Genomic DNA, 25,843 nt, shown 5'->3' with positions numbered 1-25,843 from the left:
TGGTGGCGATAATAGTTTACCATCGATGAAATCAGTATTTGATGTTGAACTAACACCACAGTGCACGGTAGTAAGTATTGGTTTGATTCGAATAATGAGCTGACCAAACCATGTATAACATGTGTGGAATACAGTAACGTGGGTACTGTATCCATGGTACTGTATTCCACACCTGTTTGACAGTGATTGGGCCCTTCGTTGTACGCACTTATTTACCACATCATCGTACACCACGGCCTCAGTTTAGCTGAGTCTCGAAACGGAAATGAGCTCTGGTGGCGATAATAGTTTACCATCGATGAAAGATAAGAATTTGGCAGTAAACTGTTATTGGAACTGCCATACGATGCTGTTCTGCGAGAATTGTGTTTTTAACAAATATTTTTCAATCGACCAATAGAACCTCTCGTTTCAATTTAAATTAATGAATATATAAATATTTATAAAGAATTAGATGAAGAGAATGCCTTTGCTGTGCTGAAAGTACTCTATAGCTGCGTTCTCACACGTCTAAAAAACGCTGGTGTTAACAATATTAGATAATCTGCTGAATTGTCTGCTCATGTTCTCACTTAGTAAAAACACCGGTGTTTGAGAATTGAATGGTGGCCTTCCACCACCTTCGTGCAGTTCATCCCAAAATGGCATTGTTTTCGGATCTCTACCGCTTCTGTTGCTGTGTGCTGTCACTTCTCTGTACTTTATACGTGAGGTTTTGATCTTCCGTTGACATTGTAATGTCCAACCCCTTTTCAGCCGCTTTTTTCTGCAATCACAGCATATACTAGTACTTTAGAATCCCTAGACGTTCCATCTACCATTCTTTGAATATTCGACTATCTCCATAGAAATATCAGTAATCTCGTGCAATGACAAGCATAAATAAGTCGGCGATAGAGGGCGTTTGGCCGTCGTACCGTGTTCACAGAGCACATTGCGTTGTGTGTGACAACGGCGTTTAGAATCTGGTCCACCCCTTTTACGACGGTGTCGACTCTGTTCACACACACATTTTAACAACATTCTCAAATAAAATAAGCAAATAACACGCCACTACACGTCTTCCCCTCGGCCACCGGGCATCCCCCCAAAAAGGATGCTTAATAACCGAACGTATTATGTGCAGAGAACATGAAACCCGTCCACGCGATCCGCGCCACACAGCGTGGCCAGAATGCGGCAAAGGCCTTCAGATCTGGCTGTAGTAGGATGGTGAAAGTAATGGTACAGCATTAGAACAGTGAATAAGTACTGAGAAACAATTTTAAACTCATAGTTGCTGTCGACATAGGAAGTAAAGTAAGCAAATAACACCGAATAAACGGCAAGGTAAATAATACGTCTAATAATAGTAAACACGTACTGCGTGCGTGACTCGAACCGGCGCTCGCGTACGTCACCCAGTTATTTATCTGCTCTATCTATTTATTTACTTATTTTTATTTATTTTTATTTATTTATTTTTATTTAGTTATTTTTATTTACTTTTATTTTATTTATATTTATTTAATGCGTCATTTCGCTCAACAACAATTTATTGCGCTTTTATTTTATTTGTTCATCTTTATTAGTTAGACGTATCCACTAATTTAAAGCGGGGTCGTCACCTGCGCATGCGTCAGATAGACATAGCTTGTCATTGTTTACAAACAAGCGTCTATGTAGGATAAAATACTTAATTCCTTTAGTTTTTTCCCACCCCCCACCCCCCACTGAAACTTAATTGTTAAATATTGATCATGGCGTCAGACTACATTCACCATTAAATACAAATTGATAATCGGACAGTAGTATGGCATAGCAGTTGGTTGTCGGGTGGATGTAAAAAGACTTTACCATTTTCTCGTCTTGGATGTTTTGTTTTTCATTTTCTGTTATTTCTTTTGACTTCATTAAAAAATAAAATCTTTTTGAAGGATGGACACTTTTTGAGGTCAAACCCCACCCCCACCCCCAAACTAAAGGAATTAAGTTTTGTATCCGACATCGATCTTTTGACGTCGTTCCTTAGCATGTACAATGTATTGTTATCGTCGCTTGGGACTAAATTCCTGCGCGTGCGCAGGTGACGAACCCCCCTTTAAAATGACCAACATAGACACGTACCAGTTATCGTGTGTTTATACATAGACACTGTGTTGTCTGTGACTTATGTAATATAGTCCTACATAATTTACGGTCGTCAATATATTATGAAATAAAAATGATATTCTGGTTTTTGTCGCACAGCGACGCTGCGTCGTGTTCAATATGGGACCCATGCGATCTTTTCATCTCGTTTGTGCGCTACGCTCGAGGTGACGGAAACAGTATTGTTTTGTTCTATTATGTGTTCCTCTGTTAATTAATTAATAAAGAAATATACAAGATCGGCCACCAATCGTAATAGTCATAGTCATAGTAAGAAATGTGGAAATATGCGGAGTCCGCTTCAGAATATGCAATTTGTACAAACCATTTATGTAAAATGTTGTTAAGATGATGCAAGATGTCAGTGCAAACTCCGATAAAATTAAAAAAAAAAAAAAGTTGGTTCCGCCGTCTTTTTAGGAACACTGACCCACTTCCGAGCACCAGAGTTCACCGCAACTACAAGGACGCTGTTTACGAGTGCAACTTTGCTATGGTACGTACGGGCGGTGATAAACTGGTCGGAGGTCAAACACAACTGTTCACTGAGTAGAAGAGTAAAACAAAAACACAATCAATCTTCAACAAACATCTATTCAACATTGACAGTTTTACCACCTAATGAAATAATTATCCTCTCAACGATATAAAACTCGTAGTTCCGTTGTGGTCCTTTCAGGTAACATTTGTATATTGCCACAATCATGACGTTTTTTTGACTCGCACCCCCAGTTCCTCCTCCCATATTGCCGCAGATTATGTTTCAACAAAATTGTCTCACAGGTATTTTGTTTATCTAATTATATTTTCTAAAATGCACGACTCGATGGTCCGCACATACTCATTAATATTGTTGTAATTACCAGCCACCTGTTGCTTACTGTAAAATACTTTATTTTAGCTAGAAATAATTTTTTGGTGTTTTGCATGGAGTTCATTTTCACCGATTTTTGACTAGTTGAGTGTATATATAGAAAAAATATATATTCGATGGATTTTATTTTCACTGAATCAACTCTTCAGCGAAAATAGCAAAAATAAAGTATTTTACATTATTCGGCGTGGATACGGCTGTATTATACTAATTTGTATTATACTGTACGACATCGTCACTGCAGGTAAACTGTATTTACCGCCTATCTCGTCAACTCGAATCGAAGTATAATTCGCATGAAACTTTGGGGATAAAATACGTTAAAAACAATGTGCAGTTAGTAGGGATAAGGTATTCGGTCACTGAAAATATCAAGGACACCGCAACCGGTCTGCGCCTGTGATCAAAGATACGTTGACGGTAACAACACAGTTCGTTTCATGCCAACGACAGTGTTGGGTTTGGGTGGGTTGCCACGTTGTGGAGGCGAAGCAAGGAATTTGATCGGGCGTTTTGAAGATTTTTTAGAGGGGTTGTACTGTCTTTTGTGAGGAGGGAATTAATGATTTCTCGAGAAGTGTTTACGACAGCAGTGTTGTCGACTATCTGTGCCCAAATTAGTACAACACTGCGTAGTATTACTTGGAAATCCGTCCCTCCCTTACTCGGAAATATGTGGAATAGTCGAGTTCCAAGAAGGCCCTAAACAATACAATGTACGCTGGCCAAGTTACATACAGACAGAGGCTTATAAGAAATGCACGTGCGGCATTATCTCAAGCGTAATGAACATCAATCAAAGAATTGCCTTGTTTGCATGTGTTCATCTGGGAGGGGGTGGCGGATGGTGTGTGAACCAAAATCACACTGTGCTATATAAAAACAAAAACATCTAATCATTATGACTTTGCGGGGGCTATTGTCAACACATACGCGATGTGATGGCAAATTAAACCTGAAAAATGAGGGGTGGAGAAATTCGTTCTCTCGGAATAGTTTAATCTGCACGACGTTTTCAAAGTTTTGAAATCTATTGATCTAGTGAAACCTTCCGGCCCGGGCGGCATTCCTGTCATAAATGTTCAGACGAATTGTGTAACCATTCCTTTAAAGGGCGGCAGTAGTCACGCCACGTCCTGTTCGATATGGGACTCATAGTGACGTATACAACGCGTGTAAAATACATTGTTTATTTACATGAAATTCGAACACGCGCTGCGCGACGACCACCGCGGTTTAACAAAAGTGTTTCGTTTTATTATACATTTATACATGTGCTAGTATCGGTGTTAGTCATAATTTTTGACAAAATTGGTCATAAATCGCATGACAATTTTCATTAGTTTATTATGTACAATCATGAAGCTAATGTCTCATGGTACAATGAAATAGCATTATTTTGTGTGTTACAGTTATGCTTTTTGAGAAACGCTTCCTAATATTTCTTGAAAATTGCTATTTTTAGAACAACTTTTTAAAACCCAGATTTTTTAAACAATTCAGAACAACAAAAACTACTCCATCATTAACACCACCAGGCTAGATTTTGAGATATTGCATAATATCTCTGCCATAAGAACCTATGGTAAAAGCACTATAATACTGCCAAAATGGCCGCTATCCACTAAAATACAACCATGATTTTCTCGAAAATTAACCTAGTGACCACCAAGTCAATATTCTTATATTGCCTGGAAGTACAATATATTAAAAAATTAAGAAATTCTTGGTTTTTTGAAATCATGAGTAGGCATCTACCTTAAATCTGTCGATCATTAATTCACTAAACATTGAAGTTGATGTGAATATTGGTTTACAAAATAGTGAAAATTGCATGTTTTTTTCCTTTGCAAAAATATATCTCAACATTTTGGTTTGTGAATTATGATATACATATACACACAATGTTATTAAGCAATTTGTCATTAATTCATTTCAATAAAAACAACCCTAAATCTTCTGTTGCATATTTTTTAAATCACTGACCATCCTGAATCAACCCAAAACTGCATACAATACAATTTAAACGAAAGCATCGTAACTTTCACCACAGGGGGCGCTAGTGTAAATTCGATTTTGTATAATAATACCTGGTTACCTTTGTATTATTGTCCACAAAAGGTAACCACGCTCGTGTTGAACGGATTATTAGTTCTTTTCTTTTAATGTTGATATTGACTACATATTTCAACAGTGCAGAGTCTCTAACTTAAAAATCCCGATTGTGAGCGACATTGTATCATTGTATCGTACTTAGTAATTTGATATATTGATATATTAGTGCATTTGTCTGAGTATATTAACAGCAGCTATTAATTACCAACATCTGCCTAGTCTAACATTGACAAAGTCTGCAATGCAACCTCAGACACACAGTTCACTTGTGTCAACCACTGAGAGGCAAAACCCTTTTGAAATATATATCGTACATATTTTTTTTTGATGCATTAAAACATATATTCAAAGACGACAAGTTTTCTAGTATTTAATAGTTCATTTATTTTCATTTCATTTCATCAAAGAATTCAACTCAAATATCTGCATATATATATATATATCTGTAATGATAACTATAATGTAAGCTTTAACATGTATCTACTTAGTCTTCAATACTATGAGTTTGGATTAACAACATAACTATAACAGCTTCTAATACCCTGAATTTTTTACATGAGTTCTAATATTAAGCATGGCAAAACATTACGACACATTTACTTCCCTGGTGTTACTGTCATACAGTCCAAATAATGTTTTGCTTCATAGTGCACTAAGTTTTGAAATACATTACTAGTAATGACTGACTCTCAGAACAATTGAAATACATTACTAGTGATGACTGACTCTCAGAACAATTGAAATACATTACTAGTAATGACTGACTCTCAGAACAATTGAAATACATTACTAGTAATGACTGACTCTCAGAACAATTGAAATACATTACTAGTAATGACTGACTCTCAGAACAATTGAAATACATTACTAGTAATGACTGACTCAGAACAATTGAAATACATTACTAGTAATGACTGACTCTCAGAACAATTGAAATACATTACTAGTAATGACCGACTCAGAACAATTGAAATACATTACTAGTAATGACTGACTCAGAACAATTGAAATACATTACTAGTAATGACTGACTCAGAACAATTGAAATACATTACTAGTAATGACTGACTCAGAACAATTGAAATACATTACTAGTAATGACTGACTCAGAACAATTGAAATACATTACTAGTAATGACTGACTCAGAACAATTGAAATACATTACTAGTAATGACTGACTCAGAACAATTGAAATACATTACTAGTAATGACTGACTCTCAGAACAATTGAAATACATTACTAGTAATGACTGACTCAGAACAATTGAAATACATTACTAGTAATGACTGACTCTCAGAACAATTGAAATTCATTACTAGTAATGACTGACTCAGAACAATTGAAATACATTACTAGTAATGACTGACTCTCAGAACAATTGAAATACATTACTAGTAATGACTGACTCTCAGAACAATTGAGCCCAACTGAAATGAATACAGAGATTAGGGTTTTGTAATTTCACCAACAAACAGTTAACCACAATACGCAAAGTGTGTGGAAAATGCTGATAAGGCACAGTACAAAACCTGTCAAAATTGAACATCATTTTCTGTATGTGGGCCAAAATGAAGAGTTTTACCATGAACCATACTATGCAGAAGGAAGGTGTGTCTCTCATCAAAGTTCATGCCAGTCACAAAAAGATTCCCAAACCATAACTTGTAAATAAATAACCTTTCATGCAGCAAATGGCTGCCAAGAGCAACAATATTTGCTTTTGTCAATCAAATAGTGCTCCAATCTCCCTTAACATCACAATCCACTGTTCCCCTGATCTATGTACCAAATATCCAAGCTGATCTAGTGATTCCTAATGTTATTCCCACCAGTAAATCCTATAGAAAATACATCATAATTTGAATGAATGTGTGCATGTAATTACAAATTATCCTTCAAATACAATAGCATAATTCAGATAACATTCCTTAAAAACGATGTTATTTTGTATACGGTAAGCGAGGGAAAGCTATACTTAAAGTTGCCTTCACACTTCGCAAATATGTGAACAGTTCTAGAACAAGCTTAAAAACATAAAATGATTAAAAAATGATGTTTTTGCAAACATTAAAGTTAGACAATCTTCCCCGACCTTGCCACACAATTCATTTTTAAGAGCACTGGATGCTCTTATTCTTTAAAAAAAACTTTGCAATGTAATTGATCTTCAAGAAGAAAAAACAAAGTATCTTTAGACTTAATTCATATTCTGTTGCTTATTTCTCATTACTCATCCACAATCTCAACATTTGATGGTGTTTATATTGGGTCAGGGGACGGCACCTCATGGATTTCTCAAGTATCTCAATAAAATAAAAGACTTTACTTCTGTTTACTCAGCAAACTTCAATTGATGTCTACTGTAAACTGTTTCTTTGCACATGAGCAGAAAGTCAGGAGCCATATCTTGTAGTGAACATTTAATTTGGGATTTTTAAGGCAGTGACTTTCACTTAGATAATATAGAGTCACAATGGTTCTAGGGGAGTCGGTGACTTTCACTGGGGTCCTAGGGAGTCGGTGGCTTTCACTAGGGTCCTAGGGAGTCACAGTGACTTTCATGAAATCCCATCCTGACAAATGCCCTCAAACTATCAAATCATCTTTATTGATTTGACAAAAATTAACTTATTGAGCACCATAATTTTCCAACCAAATTTTTGTTGCAAAATTTTGCTCGTTTTTTTCATGCATTTATCTATACATTTTTTTGGATAATGTTTGACCAGATAGAAATAATTTTCTATGGCTACAGATATTGATAACAATTTTCAAAAAAAAGTTCACTTTGGTGCTCAAAGAGTTGTACAGTTTACAGCAGTGACAAGTCTGCATAATACATGTTATATGAGAACAACAAATCCAAGTAATGTTCAGATTTCAAAAACGTGATGTCCCTGTAAATAATTTGGATATAACTATTGACAGCTCTCATGGATTAGCTTAGTATTTAGTATAGCGTACAATACTCCGTTTGATAAACTTTAAAGGGACAGTAACTGCAGTAAAAAATATACCCAATAGCAGTATGTTACGCAGTACTGCAAAGATCTAGTTGAAAATTACAATTACAATTGAAAATTAGCAAAGTTGCAGCAAAGAAGAAATTAAGCCAATGCAACATTACGATAGTCTCAAAACTTAAACTTTGCAAAGCATATGGTATTTTTTTTCTACACTCGGGTGAATGCCTGTGTGAAAGAACGAATACAAAATGTTTGGCAAATGTTAGTAAAACTATATTTTTACTTTGTATAGTTTAAAAGCCACATGTGAGACTTGATTTCTTGATTAAAACAAGGAAACGTATTCTGCGACTGTGGTGGCATATCAATTTCCACAGTTCTACCACAAATGCTCAATGTTTCGCATTCCTCTGCTATCTCCATTGTGGGGTCGATTAAAAGCCATTTGTTTAGATCACAATCACCTGGGGGAAATGTTTCTGAAAAATCAGAATCTACAAACTCAACACACTTGTCCATTTTCTCATCATCCTGCTCTAGCAACCAATCAGATTGGTTCATTTCACGATGGAACGCTCCCAGCTTTTCCCATAATACATCATTTTCTTTTTTATTTGAAGCAGCTTGGGTGGTCACACCTTGAATTAAGGAAGGCTTCACCCACTGATTGCAATCTGAATGAAAGCTGTCCCAATCAAATTTAAAAGATGCTGGTCCACTTTTAGAATTTTTTCTGTGGCACTCAGACAACCAAAAACTAATATTCTGCGGAACAGATTGTAAATACTCTTCAAAAGGTGACTTGATCAGGTTAAGCTGATTAGTCGAGGAGACACTAGGCACATGCAACCAATCAGAAATGTCGCTAGCTGATATCATCCGAAAATACTCCAAAATTGGAGAATTTGCAGTGTCATGCATAGCTGCATTACTATTTGGCAACAACCAATCAGAAACCTCATTAGATGCAGTTTTATACCAGTCTAAAATAGGATTGTAGCTAGTGTCTGATTGGTTGAACTCAGTACCTAAACAATGAGTGTCACTGACACACTGGGAGGGGTGGTCACATTTCTCGTTAGCTACACAACTGTTTTCTAGCTGGTCGGCCAGCCACATCTTGGGATCGGAGGGTATTTCTTTGAAGTATCTTCCCATTACTTGGCTGATACAGGAAATATTCCCTAGACTCTCAATGTCCTAAAACAAATAAATTAAATAATATAATTCTGAATAAAATATGTGGAATATCTATTGGATGAAAACTTGTATAAGAAAAAACTGTAAATTGCATTCTCCGCATTTGTGGAGCTTTTTCATCTTGGAGCATTATGTTGTTTGTCTGGACTTCCCCTTTAAGCAGGAATGATGCACATAATAATCGAAAGTTAAACAAATTCTTGACAATTTACAATTTAAAGGGTGAACAAACAATGTACACACTGCATCTGTTGAACCAATAATCAAACACAATTATTGGATACCACCTTTTACAAAAGTACTGAATTACAAATTCATGGTACATCCATCTTAATTTTGCAATGTTTCAAATGACCATGATATTGAACGGTATGGAGTTTTCTTCCATGATGTTGTAAAATCAGGGCACTTATTACGTTTTCATCAGTTTTGAAATGTATGACCGTTGGTGTCTATTTTTGTCATGACTTGCAACTATAATTTCAAACTGTTGTTTTCTCGAGAGGGACAAGTTTATTCTGTAATTGACACAATTACATAATTGGATCATTGATACGTATCCATATCAATGGTATCAAATCAAATTTAATCAAATTGATTAATTATTATACATGTACTTAAAACAATGGCAAATGAGCAAATCATCCATAATATACGACTTCATTGTAGAGAAAGGTATATTGTAAATGCATTAATTATTCACTGGGTTCTAATTTCATTTTTTCTCTCTGACAAGTAAATTCTGCTAAATTAGTAAACAATACAACTCAATGCGTCCCTGCCAAATTCTCAAACTTAAAACCGAGTGAATATCCATAAAATATTGAAATACTGAAATTAAATGTCTGGGAAAATAGATACAGTAGGGAGCAAAATGTCTGTCTTTTGTCAGCGAAGTAAAGTATCCAGAGAGTTGCACTTTGTGAGCATAGATAGGATAGCATATCTCGGCCTATTTTTAGTCTTGCTTGCATATTTAATGAGATCATGTAAACAATGTAATTATTTTTTGTACCTGTTTAGTTTGATTCAGAGCTGCACAATGTTCGCCACTTTCACAGTTCATTTTCTCACATCTTATTGAGTCGTCCTTCTGGGCTTCATACTCCATCAACCAGTCTTTGGTGTCCTTTGAGATCTCTCTGCAAAAAACGAATACAACTGTTTTAATAAATAAAAAACAAACAATATTTCTATTTCAAGATGCATCAGGCAATGCACAAACCAATATTCTGTAAAATTTTAATGATTTGATGGTTTTACAGCATTAACATTTTGCAAGGTCATGTACATTTTGTTGCAGGACAGCAGGGAAATCTTCACTGCTACAAAATTCTGCGATTCACACTGACTCAAGAAAACATCTGTCATGGAATTTAAGCAGTTTACTGTAATATTCTCATTGAAAAATTGATCCATCACTGGACAGACAACTTGGTGATCTGTTACCTGCCGTCATATTCATTAAATAAAAATAATAGATATAATATGATGCTTCATAAATCTATATATAAATGAAAACACAGCCATCATAAAATTTAATACTATAAACCACACAATGAAAAGACATTGTGGCCGTTTTGTTTTTTCACTAATTTGAGGAGTTGAATGTAAAATATAGAAAAAAAGTATTTTCACTGGGTTTTATTTTTACTGATCAATATCCCTCCAGCGAAAACAAATTCCAAGTAAAAATAAAGTGCTCTACTATCAACTGGAAATTGGTTATGCCCCAAAATGCTTGTGATTTGATATTTTCTGAAGATTTGTGGTGACAACATTTCACAAAAGTCACTAAAGAATAACCCCAAGTTAAATACAGATATTCACTATGTTCAGTACAAAATGTTGTTCTTTTCTCATGCGATATTATAAATACATTTACAGTAATCGCCACCCAAAGAAAGTTTCTGGACAATTCATTTTGAAATCGATGTGGGAAAGACACGACTTATTTAATATTCTAAATGCCTGACAAAAACCTAAAAAAGAAAGCACATTCAATGAGTAAAAACAAAAATATTGTAATTCTGGGTCTTAATGTTTTTATACATACCTGAAGTATTTCATAGTTGCATAGGGATAGTCCTTGCCATAGTTGTATGTTGCTTTAATTCTATCAGAATTCAATAACCATTCATCATTTGGCGAATTAGATATGTACTTGAAGTACGGAGACATATCGAAGAAAGTTTCGTCTTTGTCTTCGATGACGCTGGCTGAGATAATGTCACTGACGCTCCTACTCTGATCCATGATGCTAAAATCGTCTTCCATTGTTGAAGGGGTGCCATGGTAACCAGTTGGAACATGATGCAGCCACTTCTCAACCTCATCAGTTTTCTTCTTGGCCGTCATTCCAACTGATGATGTGGTCGGAGTAGCATCTTTGAAGGTCGGGAATACAATACTAGGAATGGTCTCAGCAGGGGTGTTTGTCGGCACTTTGATCAACCAGTCGTCGTGTTCTTCAGATACTTCTGGAAAAGTAACCTAAATTGATCAAAAAAAGAAAATCATTATTTTTTTGTTTGTTTTTTAACAGACCTGAAGTTTACAGTTTAACAGGAAAATGAAAAACATTAAAAACACAACACAGATAATGCAGACTATTTTGGGCCACTGACTTCATGAAGTTATCATCCAAAACCACTTTCCTAGTTGCTAGGAGTGACATCATGCATCAGGGGCTCGTATTACCAGGGTAATCATGAACCAAAGGTGAGTTAATAGTACAGTCATATATATCAATCTGACCTCTAAATAACTGATATCACATGACCAACATAAAATAAGGCATAACGTCTAAGGGCATCAATGGACTTCGCATTTACAGTTAGTCACCAACAGTTATAATTGATGACTATAATTGGCAGTAATATTACCCTTATATGGATATCTTTAAAAATAAACTTTCAGTCAATATCATTACAGCTAGTATCATTCGAGTAACAGAGTGAGTTTACCTTCTGTTTCTGCTCTTTCAATTCAGCTAGCGTTTTATACAAGACATGGTGATCCAGATCTTCATAATCTTCAAATGGAGATGGAAGACTTGTACTGGGAAAGGTCGGATCGGTGAATGCTCGCTCTTGATTGACGCTAATACTGCGACTATCTACTCGACCAAAGTCGTGTATCATCTCCCTTAGCTTGCCTCGATTAGCTCGGAAGCAGATACTGGCATTCTCTTTCGGTGTCAGCTTCAGATGCGCTAAGCTGTGATGTACAGAAATATACAATATTGTTTTAGGGTGAATGAAGAAATGACAACTGTTTGGAGATTTAAATATAGAGGTAAAGAGAGAGGAAGGAAGGGTGGGTGGGAGGGCGGAAGGGTGGCACAAAAAATCAATGCGAAGCTCCTTAAAAGATTGACTGGCTGCTTAACTTTAAGACCTTATAGTTAGACCAATCAGAGAGCACTGTGCTTGTTGACTTTTTGTTTTCACTTATAAAACTATATATGTTTTGACTCAACCAAAAATCTAGTCCATCCTTCATCCTATGTAAACACTTGCATTTTACAAACCCCCTTCAACCTTCCCAAACTTACACCTCCACCCAACAAGTAGCATTCTTACCTATTCAGGTTTTCCATAAGTTGAGTTTCAATCACTTTTGGATCCACTTCATCACTTAGGCCATCCAAGTATAATTTTGTATACGCTGCACAATTCTTGAATGATCCCAAAGTTTGGTTCAACTTTCCTAGCTGTAAGCGCAATGCATCTTCCTTGGCATGCTGTATTGTCTCAACCTGGTTTAATAACCACACCTCTCGATTTCTTAATGCCTCCAGCTGACGACTAATGCAGCTATGGATTTGACCTTTGACCTGAAGAAATTACAGTCATTTACTCCATTAGTATTTGTCCAGTGCGATATTGCATAGGTTTATTAACCAATTAACTTTAATCAGAAAGTGTAAATTCAGACAGTGATCATGCCCAACAAAATAATTGGCTTATATGTTGTTGAAGGTTTAATTTTTTGACATAAGCTTGTGAAAGGGGTAATTATTTTAACATTCAACGAAACATGCTTGAAGGTTAACAAATTTAGATTAATTTTAATAACGAAGGTTGTTTACTCAAGTTTAGCAGAGCAATTTTTGTAAAGAAATCAAGGTCATTTGCAAAACTATTACACCACAGCATAGATACTCATATGTATCACCCAAAGTACAGCAGGCTCTAACAATTGCTTTACAGTGTACATCGATATTTGTGTCATATTTTTGAAAATCAAAATTGGGTGAAATGTTGTAGAGATGAATACATGTATAACGTCAAATTTTGATTCAGCACTTTTTAAGAGTAAATGGAATCACAAGCAGACAAGTTTGGTAACCGCGACTACAATAATTACAACATGAATAGAATTCTTTCAACTACTATTACATGTTACAGGAAAGGAAAAAAAGAAGCACAAACCTCCAACGCACTGGTCTTGAGATTTCTTTTAGTATCTACAATATGACTTATTGAGTCTTCCAAGACAGCGATGTTACGCTTCACGTCATCCAACAGTTGACGATGTCTACTTGCAATAGCGCTCATGTTGAATCCAATCAACAATCGATGGTAAAATAAAACTACAAAAAAAAAAAAAAAAAATTTTGGTTGTAAAAAATGTGAATGTGTAGAATTGTTGTAGATGGTCTCTCCTTTATCTTTTTCTCTTGTCCTTATCACCAGTTTTACAACTGGAATAATGAAACCAGTTTTACAACTGGAATAATGAAACCAGTTTTACAACTGGAATAATGAAACCAGTTTTACAACTGGAATAATGAAACCAGTTTTACAACTGGAATAATGAAACCAGTTTTACAACTGGAATAATGAAACCAGTTTTACAACTGGAATAATGAAACCAGTTTTACTACTGGAATAATGAAACCAGTTTTACAACTGGAATAATGAAACCAGTTTTACAACTGGAATAATGAAACCAGTTTTACAACTGGAATAATGAAACCAGTTTTACAACTGGAATAATGAAAGATGCCATCTAATGAAAGCTACATTTGCTATTGAAGACAATGTGTCACATTAGTTATGTGCATGTTCAAAATTCACATACTTAAAGTAAAGGAATGATGTATTTTACAGGCAATGTATTTGTTGCTGGAGACATATACAGTGTACCTTCAAGCTTACACTAGTAATATGATGCATCACTGATGTCAAGATTTTTTTTAGCCTGATTTCTGTCAATTCTACGACCGAATAGAAAATCATACATTGATATGGTAATTGCAAAACAGTGCACTGTAAAAAGTAAAAAAAAAAAGACACATTAAAAAGTCATGGAAAAAAGTCACACACTAGTATTTTGCAAGAAGTATTACTGGGTGGGACAAACCCCATGTTGTGACATTTCCTGTGCGTTAGATTCGTTTATGTTGCATGTTTTGTTTTGGAATTGATGAGAATCGCATCTATAGTTTCAGATACTACTGAAGTGTGGTACATTCGTACTGTTACAAAAATATATGAAAAATTTGGGATACTGTAAAATGACTAATTTTCATTGGGTTTAAATTTCGCTGATTTACCATTTCAGGCATATTCAGTGGATTTTAAATTCACGGTTAATCATTTAGATAATGTATTCTATGCGAAATTTTACATATTCACTGGGTTTTAATTTAGAGCATTTTCCAGTCAGTGGAATAAGCAAAATTAAAACCCAGTGAATAATAAATCCTTTTACAGTCAATTTATTTACATCCATGTATCTATCAAGCTTATGTAATCAAAATCTAGATATCTGTAAAGACACATGTGTGATATTTCCTGTCTTTTATTCTGTGACTTATTTACCACAACTTTTTTTCTGCGTCTTTTTTTTCTCCGACTTTTTTTCCTACAATCTGAAAAACACATTACTAATTTGTAATTTAATTCACATTTCATAAACGAAAGTGTAAAAAAACAAATGAAATCAGGCGCCGCAACAGTTTTGGTTGTGCTTGAAGTCCTTCATGCTGTGGACAAAATTCTGTAGACAAATTCATGGTGAACACAATCCTGGTAGTTTTTTTTTTTTTTTTTTTTTTTTTAACAGACAGCGCATTGCATGGAGACAATTTTGTCTAATCTGAACGGAGATAAAAATTTAGCCTATCATATTCCATATATTTTATCATTGAATCACGTAAGTTGCTCAACTGCTGTGAAATACTTTATTTCAACTGGAATTAATTTTCGCTTAAAAGACTTTTCGGGTGTTTTGTATGGAATTTATTTTCACTGATTTTTGACGAGTTGAATGTAAAATATAGGAAAAAAAGGTATATTCACTGGATTTTATTTTCACTGAATCATTCCTTCAGCGTAAATAGCGATAATTAATTCCAAGCGAAAATTAAGTATTTTACAGTATATTATTTATGAAGTATACTCTTTGTAGCTGACAATTTAGATTCATGTTCCTTGTGTTGCCTGTTGTATTGCAACATGCTGATCGTACAATCATATAAAAAATACTAAATCAAAACACCTAATACACATCTGCCAGGATCATTTTGTGCTGAGATTTTGTCTGCACCCTTTGATGATCTGGCGAGATGTACCTATTCTCTAAGACAGACTGGAAACGGAAACGAGACAAAAACAAAAGATTTTTCAAGTTAGCGTGGGGGAAATAACGTTGCTAAGTATTATCGTCAGGGAAAGCTATTGTTTAAGCTAGTCTGTGATTGGTTGCTGGCAATGTTTGGGGGATTTTGACCAGTTTGTGACATAGGCTTGTCTTAGAGAATCCAGTAAGTTATTTTCAATCTTGTTTACACTCAGACTTTTTTTTTACTGAGGATTAGTGAAGGTGTGGGGCCAACTGCACTGAAAATACTATCCAAGGCCACTTTAGAAAAAGTTGTTAGTTGGTAAAATTTTAAATAAATATACAAACATACACAATTTACATATGAAAGAATGAGTACTGTAAATGACACAGACTCTTTCAATAGTGTAAGCTTTGATAGGGAACTGTTTTAGTTTTGCATAAATTGACATAATTGTAATGTCACATCATTTTTGTGACAAACTCTGAGACATTTACATACAAAACATGGAAATAACAGACAAATTAAGTCAAAATAATGAAAAAAAATACTATTCATTAGAATTATTTTATGTTTCTGAATTAAATATCGAGCAAATTGCCATGCAATTCTTAATTGTTTAGTGGTGAATATTTTCATAACACCTGGGACATAACGTGGTAATGTCTTGAATTAGATAAAAATAAAATCATACACACTAAAACCCGTGATGTCAACACCACAGTTGCATTTTCAAGAATTTTTCATAGACAATAATAATGTCAGAATTCAAAACGACTTCATCGAAATATTTATCACCACAATCATTGAATGATCGCCATTTTTAAATCATGCAGTCCAGCCATCGATGTCGGACATCACGTCACGTACTTGAAGAACTCTAATAAAAAGACGGATGTTATCTAAACTCAACCAATTTTGTCTCAATTGCGATTGTTCTCGATACAATTATGTTACTTATCGGAAATATACATTGAACGGGCGTGAAAAAGTGTCAAACCTAGACTGGCAGACTGCGAGCGGCTTGATCAGTGTTTGAAATTATAAATAAATACACAACACAGCAATGAGCGAAAGAGTTCACGGTTTCCGTGCCTCAAAGCACAGATGACGGTTGAATTCATGGTTGACTTATACGTAAGGATTCATACTCACATTTGAAAGCTGGAAATTTTCAAAAAATCATCCAAAATAAAGGAAAAACTGCAGACACTGATGCCAAAGAAAAAGAGCACAAACTACACCGACGTCACTTTAGACTGCGCAATAGGATGCTTTCTAACATATCGCGCATTGACCATTTCTACTGCTAGCTATAAAAGACGCCCGCTGATTGGATAATTTATTTACCCTTTCAGTGTGGCCAGGGTCACCTAATCAAGGCCAACGAACTTTCCGGGTATATCTATTAGATATATATATCTAAAATAAGAATGCTTCGTTTATATCTATCAACGTAGATACAGATATAGTGTAAGGGCAAAAATAAAATATTTTCGTTGAGTGTGTGTGAACTTAATTTATTCAACATAAATAAGCTTACATTTCTTACTGAGTATATTTAGACTGTCAGGGGGGGGGGGGGTGCAAAGTAGAAAAGGTAGACTTGCGTTTAAAAAAAAATATATATATATATCTATTTTTATCATTAGTAAACAATGACATCAGGTGTGTAAATCAAAGGTCAAATCTCCTTGATGACCTTTTAATACTTTGTAGCTACAGAAGTGTGACGTATGTTCATTTTTCGTCCCAAAGAAGCAATTTGCTCTCAGATCACTAAAAGTTATTTTAATGGTCTGGGGTTAATTAAATTGCATTATAAAGATTATACTTTTCGGTTGCAAAATTGTAGGCTATAAAAAAATTAAAAGTGCCGATCTAAATTCGGCAGGTAGCAACATAGATGGCGCTGTCTTCCGGCATACGTAATTATTCCATAAATAACGTAAAAATGGCAGCTGCAAATGGCTGGGCGTTGTGGCGTGCGCCTGTAATCCAGTTACTTGGAGGCCGGGATTGTTGGACGGTTTGAGGTTGGGAGTCCTGTTAGTCGTCGCTCTATGGAGATCAGGCGTCCACGCTAAGCTCGGCATCAATATGGTCGGCCCGACGGAGGTTAGGACGACCAGGTTGTATAATGAGGGACGTATCGGCCCAGGGTGGAAACACAGCAGGCAAAAGTTCCCGTGTGGAGCAGTAGTGGGATCGCGCCCGTGAATAGGCAGCGGCTAGCAGCCCTACCAAAATAGTTGAACACAATCCTTTTTTTTTTATTTTCTCGGTGTATCCATTCGTATTAGTTTCCCAGTCACATGCTCACAAGGTTTTTCATAGGGAATTTTTTTTTTTTTACCCCAATCCATAAAGTATTTTATCTATAGCAATTCAGCCTAACTTGCAAGTTAAATGACCACATACCGGTACTGTAAAATACTTTATTTTTGCTTGGAATTAATTTTCGCTGAAGAAATAATTCAGTGAAAATAAAATCAAGTGAATATTCTTTTTTCCCAATATTTTAACTCGTTAAAAATCAGTGAAAATAAAATCCAAACAAAACACCCAAAAAGCCTTTTTCAGCAAAAATTAATTCCAGCTAAAATAAAGTATTTCACAGTACCTTTACTTCAAATTGATGAGAAATAAAACAAATGTGAAGCCTTTCGTGTTTTTGTTTCCAGGTTTCACACTTTCCGTTTAAAATCATTTTACTGACGGGTTTCCTGAAGGAATGAGAAAAACCATACATACTATTGTTGATGCCTGTTTTTCTTCATTCATTTTGGCTTTCCATGGAAGCAGTCTTCAGCATGTCTTAAGACAATGGAGACAAGTAAACACAATTTAACGTACAAGGGTAAATTTTGAATACAAGTTTTAAACCTCTTGAAGGCTAGGGCTTTTTGATAATTACAGACATTTGCTGACACCAGTATAGCCAATCTGAAAATTTGTTACAAAACACATTTCACTCTTTAGTTAAAAAATTACATGTTACCAAATTCACACACCATGTTATTTTTGGCAGATGTTAAAGTAAACATTGTTTGAATTTGCCACTCGTGTACATCAGAGACCTTTTCAAGACCGAAATGAAAAAAAAAATTATTTTATTTAAGAAATTTCTTTAAAACATAAAATCAATTCAAGACATATTAAAGACATGCATTGGAACCCAGAATGACTAAAACCCACTATGGTAATACGACTAGTCAATATATTGAAGGTAAAAAAAAAAAAAAACGTATCGATTATTTCTTTCTCTAACGCCAAAAAAAACAACAACTTATGTTGCCCTCAAGTCGGAAAATTGAAAAATTTGGTCAGATTTTGTTTTTTAAACTTGTGAAAACTAAGGGTATTGTAAATAGTCGAGGTATATGGAAAAAAAACATGTGACCCGATATTTCACACTTTTCAGTCGGTCGCTGAGGGCAACAAAACATTTTTTTTTTGGCCTAATCATTGATCAAACTGAGCATGAAATTATTTAAATATGCTTGTTTGTAATTACTTTCTTCTAGACCTTCGCCTCCTTTTCATTTCACTGCCAACCCAAAAAACAACTGGTCAACCATCTACAACTGGCGAGTGACAATAATTCAGATATATAATACAATATATATGAAGTGCTCTGTGTTGGGCATGGATCCAATGAGAAGAATACAAGTTGTTCAATGACTTAAAACATAAATCACAGACTGAAAACAGAATACCATTAAAACACCAACACCTCCTGACACAGACTCCATTAAATTACTGTAACATAATTTTGAAAGGCTTGTATGCATCACATGTGGTGAATTATGTATCATTGAAAGTACTGTAAGTGCATTAATTATTCACTGGTTATTAGTTTCGCTTTTTTTTTTACTGATTTTTACTCTTAAATCTGCTAAATTGCTCGACTATTAATTGTTTTTAAAATAAAATGTGGATATTTTTGTGAACATGTTTGTTTCTTCATTGTAAAAGTGTTGTGGAAATCAATGAGAACCAAACTCATTTTGCAATTTTTTTTTTTCTACAAACGTTATGTTCCCCCTAGCATGGTAAACGAAAGATGTAATTTGGATAATTTTTTGAGAGTGGTAACAAAAAAGTTAATCCTTTCTGAGATGGTCCTTGGGTATACACTCGCCCCTTACTTTCCCGCATTTACATGTTGAGACCTCTGCTGGGCTTATGACTTAAAATGCATTGAATGTTTGAATATTATATATACATGTAAAATATGTTATCTTTAACACATTGCCTGACTAGCTGACGCCATTTTTTCCTATTCATTGCGGCTATTTTTGGAGGTGATGTGATGTGAAGAACCAAAAGTTCTATCTGCTCAGCTGTGTTATCAAGTTTATGTAGACTACAACATTTCCCTTGCATATATCAAAACTACCCGATATAATGCTTTATAGCACATAGTTGTTGAAAACAATCTGCGCATATTAATCAACTGATTTACATATTAGGTCCCTACCCTAGTAAGAAGTTATGGCTTGTTGTCGGGATTTTACCGCTGGTCACTGATTTTACCAGAGGGATGTTACCGCTGGTTGCTAGTTTCACTAGTGGGATGTTACCGCTGGTTACTGGTTCTACCAGAGGGATGTTATTGCTGGTTGCTTGTTCAACTACTGCTGGTTTTACTAGGCAAAAGTTATGGCAGGTTTCACTTGAGGGAGCTTACAGCTGGTCACTGGTGGAATTCCACTCGAGGGATATTACAGGGAGGGATATAATAAATACAAAAATGTAATTCAAAATCATGGCACCACCAATAAACACATAGTGCAAACCATTAATCTTTTCACCACCAGTTCCATCTTTCCATCACAAATTCACAAAATAGTGCACTTTACTTCAGAAAATTGGGACAAAAATGAGTAGAAACTGAAACTTGACCCAACTTTTGTCTGTTGGCTCATTTGCAGAAATATTGAAGAATATAAGAAAAAAGTGCAAAAAAATGTAGGCAAGGACCATGGTTGATTCAGGTTGTGTTCAATGGAACAGAATATTCCTTTATTATAACCTTAATGAAAGAAAATTTGACAAGTCTTTCTACACATGTAGAAGGAAATAAAGCCTTTTTTTCACAAACGTATATACCGGTACTTCATGTGTAAAATACATTGCGTACTCAATACTGCACGAGCCTTTTTAAAATCAAAACAATTCAACATGTGATTATGTGAAGTGATTTGTAGGGACTAAATTTTGTAAAAGTCAGTGAAATGAAAAAAATACAATTTCTATGCTTCGATGCAAGGATACAAAAGTCAAATACTGTACGATCATGAAGGTATGAACTTAATATAAATTTGAAATGATAATCTAATTGATCGTAATGTCTCAGTAGATGTACACCAGAAATATTAAATCCTACTGTGATCAGTAACCTTAAACTACGGTAATCAAAATAAGTTTTACAATTTAATAATTTTCACCAAACTATAGTGTTCAAAATATCTGCAATCAATTAATTATTTTTTTTTTTAAATCTTTGATGTTGTCTTTGTAAATTGACAATGAGGAAGGATAATGGGATTTTCCAAAATGAAAATTTCTTCTATGGATTTATATGTAACAAACAAAGGTCTTCTGTGGTATTTTTTTTATAAATTTCCAAAAAAATGCTCAAACCTTCTTGAAAGCGAGTGTATAATTAATTAATTCTGAATAAATTAAAAAATATTAATAATGTGCACTGTATATGAATAAGCAAAGAATGATAAGACCGTTCTGTGCTTTCAATTCATACTGGTAAGCTGAACAATACCTACAATATTGTAAATGTCTAAATAAACAGATTGCAAGAAATATACATAACAAGACTCTTCTTTCTGGAGTTACCTCTTCTCAAGTTGTTTAAATTTCAATTCTGGGAATGAAAAATCAAGAAGAAAAATCATTATATTATAGTAAGTGACTGCAGTGGTATAAGAACTATGATCTTATAACTGAAGTTGTATATGAACTGTGATATAAACACTGCGATGATATATGAACTCCAACCAAATTATATATGGTATATGAAATATGACAGTGGAGTACAAACTATGAGACTTGCCTAATCTTTTTGAATATGCATCCAGTCTGTAAGCAGCTTGCTCTAAATTTGCAACACTCTCTTCCACTTGATCTATCTGGTCCAAGTAGGGCTGTAAACTTTTAACTGCAATAAAAAACATGTTTGTTTTTTTAAGTCGTACTGGACACAACATGCAGTGAACGTTTATGCTACACCTAGACAGCTAAAATATTTCATTCTCCAGGTATCTGCATTGTGTTAGTATAAATATATGCCATGTCGCATAACATATGACTGTATTTTCAGAATAGTCACCTGATTCATCACATTTGCACCGCCTTATTATCCCCCCCCCAAATAATGATTCATCCCTTGCAATTTATCATTGAGGTTCTGCATAGATTTGCTACATTTAACACCCACTTCATCCTTATTGTCTCTTCAATACAATTATGGTTCATCGCTTGCACCCCCCCAATACAATTATGATTCATCCCTTGCATCCCCAATACAATTATGATTCATCCCTTGCACCCCCAATACAATTATGATTCATTCCTTGCACCCCCCCCTAATACAATTATGATTCATCCCTCAACCCGTTAATTACATTTATCATTCAAGTTCTGCATGGACGTTGCTATATTTGACGTAATCGTTCTCATGTCACCGTATTTTTGAATAGTCACTTGATTCATCTTCTCAAGTAATTTATAATCTTCAGCAGTTGCTATGAAAAAAAAAAAGAGTAACATTTCCATCATTATTGGAGAGAAAAGTTTCAGTGGTATCTGTTGTGTAAGTTGGTGACTTTTGTCGGATTTGGAGGTGGATTTTTTATTGGAAATTTTGAAACTATTCCTAGAACTGAGTGACAAAAAAATGAAGAAAAAGAACATAACAAAATGATGGACAACATGTGCATTAAAGTGCCACAGTTAGCGTCAGTTAGTTTAAATGTGGTGTATACATAGCATGGGACCTGTGTTAAAAAAAAAAACATGGACACCATCCGTAGTACTTTAAACCAATTAGCAGTGTTGATAGTTGACATTAATACACAGAAATCAACAATGTTTAGCCATAGACCTTAGATTGTCTAAGGTCTATGGTTTAGCCAGGTGGATCATTTTAAATGTAAATTTGGATATCGGTGACTGAAACAAACACAGTTGGTCTTTACAATTCCGGTGAGAAATCTATATCAGATGATGAAAATACAGGAGTGAGCATTAACATGGGCAATAATAATGTTATGTGAAAGCTATACTGAAAGCAACAAATTATACTAGAACTAATAGGCATATTCAATTAATTTGTTGCAAAACTATAATTTCTGCTTAATTTAACAAAAAACAATCATGTAGGTAAAAAACTGAGAACAATTTTGAGAAGCAGATGATTTGAGTAAATACCATTTGTAATGAGAAAGTATGAGGTATATTTTCTGTAAAGGAATCTGAGTAGAAGATAAAGAATACAGGAGAGGTGGTGCTTACCTGCAAGATCACCTTTGAGGTAATCTTCTAATTTCAGAAACATGTCACGGCATAAATCGTTGACATCTGGTTTCTTGTACTCCACAGGATTTTTCATTTCATTCACTGCAATCAATCACAGCAACAAATACTATTATATTTTTTGTGATTTGGTGAATAGATCTAGGAATTGCACTGGGGCTAATTTATCTAAAAGTCATGAGAAGTCACTATGACCAGGCTTCCTTCTAAACAAATATGTCACAGAGAATCCAAATGTTGTGATTTCATCTCAAAAAAATACCTTGGATCATCATTTGAATACAAAATACACAAGATTAAAGAAATGTTTCACAAACTGCCCAATTTTACTGAAAGTCTCTGGAACCTGAGAAAATCTTATGAAATAAAGAATAAACACTGACTGCGATTCCTTGTATAAAGAAACCACACAAGATTTTTCACAGGTACAATACCATTGTGAAAACGTCTTGGGCAGAAAATATTGTGTTGATGGTTGATATTTATATTGCTTAAAAATATCACAGCTTTTTGTTTAGTTTAATTACCACTGCAAACTTGATAATATCACTGGTATACAGACGGTTGATGAAAATACTGCGCCTGTTCATTGACCACCAAGTTTGGCAGATATAGAGCACTGCGCCTTGTAAACTCTACCAACTCTTTACTATATGACCCTACCATATTATATTCTGCCATCGCTCCACCACTTTAGACGATTACTTGGTTTACATGGCAGCATTTAGCTGTGGAATCATAGCCCTATGTTGCCGACCGAATAATTTCTGTGACTTACTCTGGCCGGCTCTGTTCGACATACAACAACAAAATTAAAAAGAAGACGTCCAAATGAAATTGTTAGGGCGAAATTTGATTGTAGGTCGCACCAAAGACTGAGCTACGGAACTGCAGCTAGACAGCATTTTATCTGAGGCAAACCTTTGCTCCTTCCACCAATTAATTTGCTTTTTTTATGTCGGGCCCAGTCCTATCAGAGCTCAACCTTGAAACTTATCAGAATCGAACAAATTTACACATTGACTCGAGCTGTCCTGTAATAGCCCTGAGTACAGTCCTGTAGGTTGGCCTTCTTCCGCTGATCATTCGGTCCCCGAATGATCAGCGGAAGAAGGCCAACCTACAGGACTGTACTCAGGGCTAGTCCTGTAAATGCTGTCGTGTAAACGAGGTAGATCTTTTGAATGTGATCACAGGCGCTCGGAACGTTTCTTGGATAATAAAAAATGACCTAAAGTGGGATCAGCATAGTTATAGTCAGTCGCCGGTACATTCCCCTACTACTCATATACCGGTACTAGTAATAACACAAGGTAGGAAAGCGTTGACACCATGACATCGAAACTTCCAGAAAATAACACGATTTTCCAAATTATATTTCGATCCGCTTCACACAACTCAAGCATGATATCGGTAGAAACTATCGATCGACTTACATTTCCTTTATTCGAACTAAAACGGGTTAAATCCTGTGAAAATCGAAACACAAGAGCAATATGAATCAACCCGTCTACGCAGATATTTTGAAGCAGAGGCTCGTGCATGCGCAGCTCCACCCATGTGCAGTTCCAAACATTTACGCATGCTCGGGCCTCTGCTTCAAAATATCCGCGTAGACGGGTTGATTCATATTGCTCTGGTGTTTCGATTTTCACAGGATTTAACCCGTTTTAGTTCGAATAAAGGAAATGTAAGTCGATCGATAGTTTCTACCAATATCATGCTTGAGTTGTGTGAAGCGGATCGATATATAATTTGGAAGATCGTGTTATTTTCGGGAAGTTTCGATGTCATGGTGTCAACGCTTTCCTACCTTGTGTTATTATATGAGTAGTAGGGGAATTTACCGGCGACTGACTAACTATGCCGATCCTACTTTAGGTCATTTTTTATTAGCCAAGAAACGTTCCGAGCGCCTGTGAATGTGATATGCAACCACGCCCCTTACATCAAAACTTAAGGCTCCAAGTTATCTGCTTGGTCATTGTATGAATACATCAACACACTAGCACATGTTATTAACTTATATTAATTTTTAAGAATACAAAATAATACTGAGTATTAGTCTATGTGACGTATAATTCAGCTTTATGATCTCAAAACATCGTTTAATCAATGATTATGAATAATTTCAAATTCGTTATTGTTACGACTACAGATATACTCGATAAATAAGTATATTCGTGTAATCAGGAAATAAAGACATAATTACCTTTGGTCATTGGTGCCTTAGGACCATCTTCAACTTTTTTACTCGGCTGTTTTTCAACATCTTCTTCTACAGGAAGAGAAGCATCACTCGGTGCATCCGCCATGTTGAAAACCAGATTTGACCCGGAAGCGGAAGTGCCTATATTTTGATACGGTGCTTTGTCACGATTTCAACAGCAGTTTTGATCTGAACGCTGTTACTAAATTAGTATTT

At 35.1% G+C, this 25,843-nt stretch overlaps 2 protein-coding genes, 1 long non-coding RNA gene and 1 other non-coding gene across 4 annotated transcripts; 2 read left to right on the top strand and 2 right to left on the bottom strand.

The window, feature by feature from the left end:
* The first annotated feature begins 2,826 nt into the window (after positions 1 to 2,826).
* LOC146730620 (uncharacterized) lies at positions 2,827 to 12,571 on the top strand. Its single transcript, XR_014927499.1, has 3 exons — positions 2,827 to 2,913; positions 11,833 to 12,008; positions 12,280 to 12,571. It is a non-coding gene; the product is annotated as an uncharacterized LOC146730620 (long non-coding RNA).
* On the bottom strand, positions 5,479 to 17,121 carry LOC100373749 (nuclear receptor coactivator 4-like). Its single transcript, XM_006825313.3, has 7 exons — positions 17,017 to 17,121; positions 13,724 to 13,884; positions 12,872 to 13,125; positions 12,254 to 12,506; positions 11,344 to 11,780; positions 10,303 to 10,429; positions 5,479 to 9,287 (listed from the first exon to the last, which is right to left on the bottom strand). The coding sequence occupies exons 2-7, from the start codon at positions 13,847 to 13,849 to the stop codon at positions 8,367 to 8,369; spliced, it is 2,118 nt and encodes a 705-aa protein (XP_006825376.1). The 5' UTR covers positions 13,850 to 13,884; positions 17,017 to 17,121; the 3' UTR covers positions 5,479 to 8,366.
* Positions 17,122 to 17,831: 710 nt separating this feature from the next.
* LOC146730619 (signal recognition particle RNA) lies at positions 17,832 to 18,129 on the top strand. Its single transcript, XR_014927722.1, has one exon.
* Positions 18,130 to 20,856: 2,727 nt separating this feature from the next.
* Positions 20,857 to 25,761, bottom strand: LOC102806981 (biogenesis of lysosome-related organelles complex 1 subunit 2-like). Its single transcript, XM_085493586.1, has 5 exons — positions 25,631 to 25,761; positions 23,398 to 23,502; positions 22,509 to 22,628; positions 21,938 to 22,042; positions 20,857 to 21,748 (listed from the first exon to the last, which is right to left on the bottom strand). Exons 1-5 carry the CDS (start codon positions 25,731 to 25,733, stop codon positions 21,717 to 21,719), a joined length of 465 nt encoding a protein of 154 aa, XP_085349712.1. The 5' UTR covers positions 25,734 to 25,761; the 3' UTR covers positions 20,857 to 21,716.
* Between the last annotated feature and the right edge of the window lie 82 nt (positions 25,762 to 25,843).

This window comes from Saccoglossus kowalevskii, chromosome 19 (assembly GCF_978046115.1).
Source record: "Saccoglossus kowalevskii chromosome 19, keSacKowa6.1, whole genome shotgun sequence".
NCBI lineage: Eukaryota > Metazoa > Hemichordata > Enteropneusta > Harrimaniidae > Saccoglossus > Saccoglossus kowalevskii.
Note: the sequence above shows the minus strand (reverse complement) of the source record. Positions and strands in the feature narration are given on the sequence as shown.